Here is a 4325-nt window from a genome sequence, read left to right as displayed (position 1 = left end):
CAGGATTTCATTTTATTTTTGTGTCATAAGATTTAAACCTGGACAGTTTGGACGTTTTCTACATCTGCGCTCCGCGACCATGAAACACCAGAAGTCTGCTTTTGAAACTTTTTATTTATTTGTCATTTTAAAACAAATATTTTCATCTTTGTTCCTTTCTTCTTTTCTTGTTTTTTATTTGTTGTTTTTGAAGTTAATCATTATATAATAATAACAATGTAATTATGAATAATAATGAATAAAATATCAATAATGTCATTGATTTTTTTATTCATATTTATTTTGTTTAATTTCTCCTACACTGCTGTTTTCCTTCTTTTCTTTATTCTTATTTTTTCTCATTTTTACTTCACCGTTTAATAATAATAATAATAGTAATAATAGTACAATTCTTTTCCTTTTTATTTATTTTTATTTTTCATTAAATTTTTTTCTGTTTTTATCTTATTTACATATTTATATTTACATATTTGTTTTTATTTCATTTTTCTTTTTTGCATTTGTTTTAATTTTCCTACTTTATTTTGACTTTTTATTTTTGTGTGTTTTTTCTGTTCTATGATTATCATTGTTTCTCTCTCATTTTTTGTTTTATTTCATTTTTCTTTTTTCTCTCTTTCTTTTCATATTTGTAATTGTTTTTCTGTTACTGATAGAAAATCTATAACTGATCAAAATATTTCACAGCAACAGCCGATAAAATGTTAATATTTTACTTTTACTAAATGACAATATCGTCAGAGCAGATAAAATAATTTCATTCAACATGAATCAAACTGCTTCTTTCTGAAATTTATTTCAACAAAGTAAAGTGAACAGCTGATCAGTGAAGTAAAAGCACAGGAGCCTCAGATTGGACGTGTTTATTTCAGATTGTCCATCAGCAGCGACAGTTTCCAGTGACAGACTGTGACTGGTGTTACTGGTTTGATGTCTGGTCTAACTGGTGCTGGTCATCACCACGTTTCCATCAGCGTCCACTTCCTGCACGATGGTCACCACCCGGGTGGTCTTAGTGGTGATGCTGGGTCTGAGAGAGAGAGAGAGAGATCAGTATATTCATATTTAGATTTATTATCATTCATTTTTTTCCAAAATGAAGAAACTGTCTCACTGTGACAGGAAGAGTTGTTTAAAGGCCGATGTGGAGGTCAAAATATTTACAGTCTAATTACGTAAAAATAATATGAAATACTCCATTATAAGTAAAAGACCTGCATTAAAATAAAACTGTAATATTTCAGAAAAGCTCATTTCACAGACGTATTATTAATAATATCTTGTATTACTGGATATTTGAAGTTGAGCATCTGTTTTAATATTAAACTGTTAAAAGTAGTTTGTAACTATGAGTAAATATAGACGGATTCTATAGATCTGGACCATCTCCATAGATATAGATATAGATATAGATATAGATATAGATATAGATGGAGGGATGAGGAGGAGGATGGACGCACCTCTCCGTCTCTCCGTCCAGCAGCCTCCTGTACTCGGCGATCTCCAGCTCCAGTCGCGTCTTGATGTCCAGCAGCTCGGCATACAGGATGCCCTGACCTTCCAGGTCGGCCCGGAGCTGGGCCAGCTGCTCCTCCAGACCCCCCACCTGCCTCTGGAAACCCCCCAGCATGGCGGCGTACCGGCTCTTGGTCTCAGTCAGAGCCCCCTCCAGAGCTCCTCTCTGTGGGGGGGCAGTCAGAGGAATACAGAGGTTTTTACTGCCAGAAAAACACTTTTAATCCTGAGCTGAAATCAACAGGATCAAATATCAGAAATGAACCGTGAATGAATGAATTGATATTAATCAATAGTTGATTGATTTTTGATTGAGTTTTCTCACCTTGCTGATCTGAGCCTGGAGTTTGATCTCCAGAGTCTGAAGAGTTCGTCGGATCTCTCCGACCTCGGACTTGGACGACTGCAGAGTCTCGGTGCTCACGGCCACCTCTTTGCTCAGCTCCACCGTCTGTGGATCAATATGATTATTGATCAGATATCAGGACATCAGGAAATCAGATCAATGCAGATTTAAAAACACATCCTGGAACAGTATCCATCTACGAATGTACAGATTGTGTGACTGTTGTAGCTGTTCTGGAGCTTTCAGTCACGTCACATGATCTTCCTCCACAGAATGAACTTTGAGTCTGAAGCTTTGACTCAGCGTGAAGAAGAAAACCTTTTTAAATGTGATAAAAAGTCGAGTTGCAGATTTAAAAGGTGAAGATTTGCTGCGTTTCTTTGACTGATGTGACGTTCAGGTGTGTGTCTTCATGAGGGGACAGGTGTCTGTGGTCTCACCTTGGACTGGAACCAGGTCTCCAGGTCTCTGCGGTTCTTGGAGGCGACGTTCTCGTAGTGGTCTCTGATTCCGGCCATGACGGCGGACAGGTCCTCCTGAGGAGCGGCGTCCACCTCCACGTTCACCTGGCCTCCCATCTGAGCCCGCATAGCCAGCAGATCCTGCAGGGGGGGGGGGGGCACACCTGTGAGTCTTTACCTGTCTCATATTTTACCTGATCTGGTTCTGGTTCTGGTTCTGGTCTCACCTCCTCGTGGTTCCTCTTCAGCTGGATCAGCTCATCCTTGAAGCTCTGCACCTGCATCTCCAGGTCGCTGCGGCTCAGGCTCAGCTGGTCCAGGACCCTCCTCAGACCACCGATGTCGGCCTCCACCGACTGACGCATCACCAGCTCGTTGTCGTACCTGGAACAACACGGTCATGAGTTCAAGGCGGATTCGGGTCCTGGCGGGACTGAGACTGAACCGGATTATCGTGAACTCACTTGACTTTGAAGTCGTCGGTGGCCAGTTTGGCGTTGTCGATGGAGAGGATGAGGGCGGCGTTTCCTCGGGAGGCGAAGTTGATCTGAGGACGGAGAGAAACGGGATCACTTCAGGTACAAACTGCTGGCAGCCTCGTGGCCACCGGGGGGCGCCACCGCCAGAAAACACAGGTGGAACATTTTTCTTTTTTTTAACCTGTTTCTCTAAATTATTAAATTATATTTTCATCTCTCTAAGATCTGATCTCTCCGTGTTTCATTTATTTATTTGTTGCTCATTATTAATTCATTAATGTAAATATTGTAGAAAAGTGTAAATCACCTGTAAATTAGAGAAAGTTTTATTCACAGTGACAAAGATGAATTTATATCAAATACCAAATCGAACTTCTTCATGACTCAAAAAAGTCCATTTAAAAATTAAAAACAAAAATTATAAAAAAACAAATAACCTGAAAAGTAAAAATCACCTAACATTTAACCTGAAATTTAAAATGCTGAATAATTAATAACCTCAAAGCTGAAAAATAAAGAAAATAAAAACTAAACCTTATGAAATGTTTAAAAATAAACCAAAAAAATAAATAAATAAATAAAAAGTGAGCTAAAACTTAAATAAAAACACAAATATATTATTTATAAAATGTAAAAAACAAAACAAAAACACTGGTTACATCATACTCAGGGGATTGAACCCCTCCTACTCCTCCTGACTCCGCCCACCTCCACCTGCTTCTTCAGACTCTTTCATCTTTCCTCCAGTGTTAAACACGTTTTGCATTTCAAACATCGTTTGTAAATATTTACATTACTGAAGAAACAACATTTCAAAGTCCTTCATGACGTTTCTCTGAGTTCAGTTCAGACAAGGATCCATTTAATAAAAGTTCAACGTACTTATCAAATAGTTTTTTTTTAATTTTTTCTACAAACAGAAACGTTATTTCACCTGTTTTTACAAATATTAAAACTCGTCTCACTTCGTCTCTCGGGCCGATTAGACGCTTTTAAAAACTTCAGCGTTCATTCATCCAACATTTAACATCTTTAGTCTGTGTGGTCGTGATGGAAACACTGAAATCCTTAATTGTTTATCCATCAAATCTTTTCTATAAACTTTTAAAAAACTGTTGAATCTAAAACCAACTCTGATTTCTTTATTGATGAACATTTTTCTTCTTATTTCAAACGTTGTTTTCAAATCTGTTTAGTTTGTCTTTTTATTTCACTTTTTTTTTTTAAACTCAATTTTAAGATATTTAGTCTAAAAGTCAGATCTGATCTGAGCAGCTGATCTTTTATTTATTAGAGATGTGGTGCCTTCATGAACCTCAGGCCTCGTCTGTTTGATCCACTGACGATTTATTTATTCAAACAAAGTCAAATAAATTTAATAATCAACCAGAGACGAAGAGACTTGGATCTAACGATGTTAAACCGACGCTCGTGATTGGTGGAGAATATCGAGGCCTGAGTGGACAAGCTGCCTGACAGGTGGAAGCCGATGTTCTACAGGGGTTGTACAGGTGTTGTGTTGTG

General features: G+C 37.8%; 1 protein-coding gene across 1 annotated transcript; it reads right to left on the bottom strand.

Moving 5' to 3' along the window:
* Positions 1 to 848: 848 nt before the first annotated feature.
* Positions 849 to 3576, bottom strand: LOC111648879 (keratin, type I cytoskeletal 13-like). Its single transcript, XM_023398620.1, has 7 exons — positions 3491 to 3576; positions 2787 to 2894; positions 2550 to 2706; positions 2302 to 2463; positions 1841 to 1966; positions 1461 to 1681; positions 849 to 1030 (listed from the first exon to the last, which is right to left on the bottom strand). The coding sequence occupies exons 1-7, from the start codon at positions 3574 to 3576 to the stop codon at positions 940 to 942; spliced, it is 951 nt and encodes a 316-aa protein (XP_023254388.1). The 3' UTR covers positions 849 to 939.
* Between the last annotated feature and the right edge of the window lie 749 nt (positions 3577 to 4325).

Source organism: Seriola lalandi, unplaced genomic scaffold (assembly GCF_002814215.2).
Source record: "Seriola lalandi dorsalis isolate HSWRI2012SDOR001 ecotype SW California unplaced genomic scaffold, Sedor1 jcf7180002049669, whole genome shotgun sequence".
Classification (NCBI taxonomy): Eukaryota; Metazoa; Chordata; class Actinopteri; order Carangiformes; family Carangidae; genus Seriola; species Seriola lalandi.
The sequence above is the reverse complement of the archived record's forward strand: the minus strand, read 5'-3'. Positions and strand labels throughout refer to the sequence as shown.

Bases quoted from the DNA above. Each gene is read 5' to 3' on its own strand.
- LOC111648879 (XM_023398620.1), bottom strand. From the start codon at position 3,576: ATGTTTGAAATGCAAAACGTGTTTAACACTGGAGGAAAGATGAAAGAG. The intron at 1,967-2,301 runs GTGAGACCACAG...ATTGATCCACAG, and splicing joins AGACCTGGTTCCAGTCCAAG to ACGGTGGAGCTGAGCAAAGA. The intron at 1,031-1,460 runs GTGCGTCCATCC...TCTCTCTCTCAG, and splicing joins CTGGACGGAGAGACGGAGAG to ACCCAGCATCACCACTAAGA.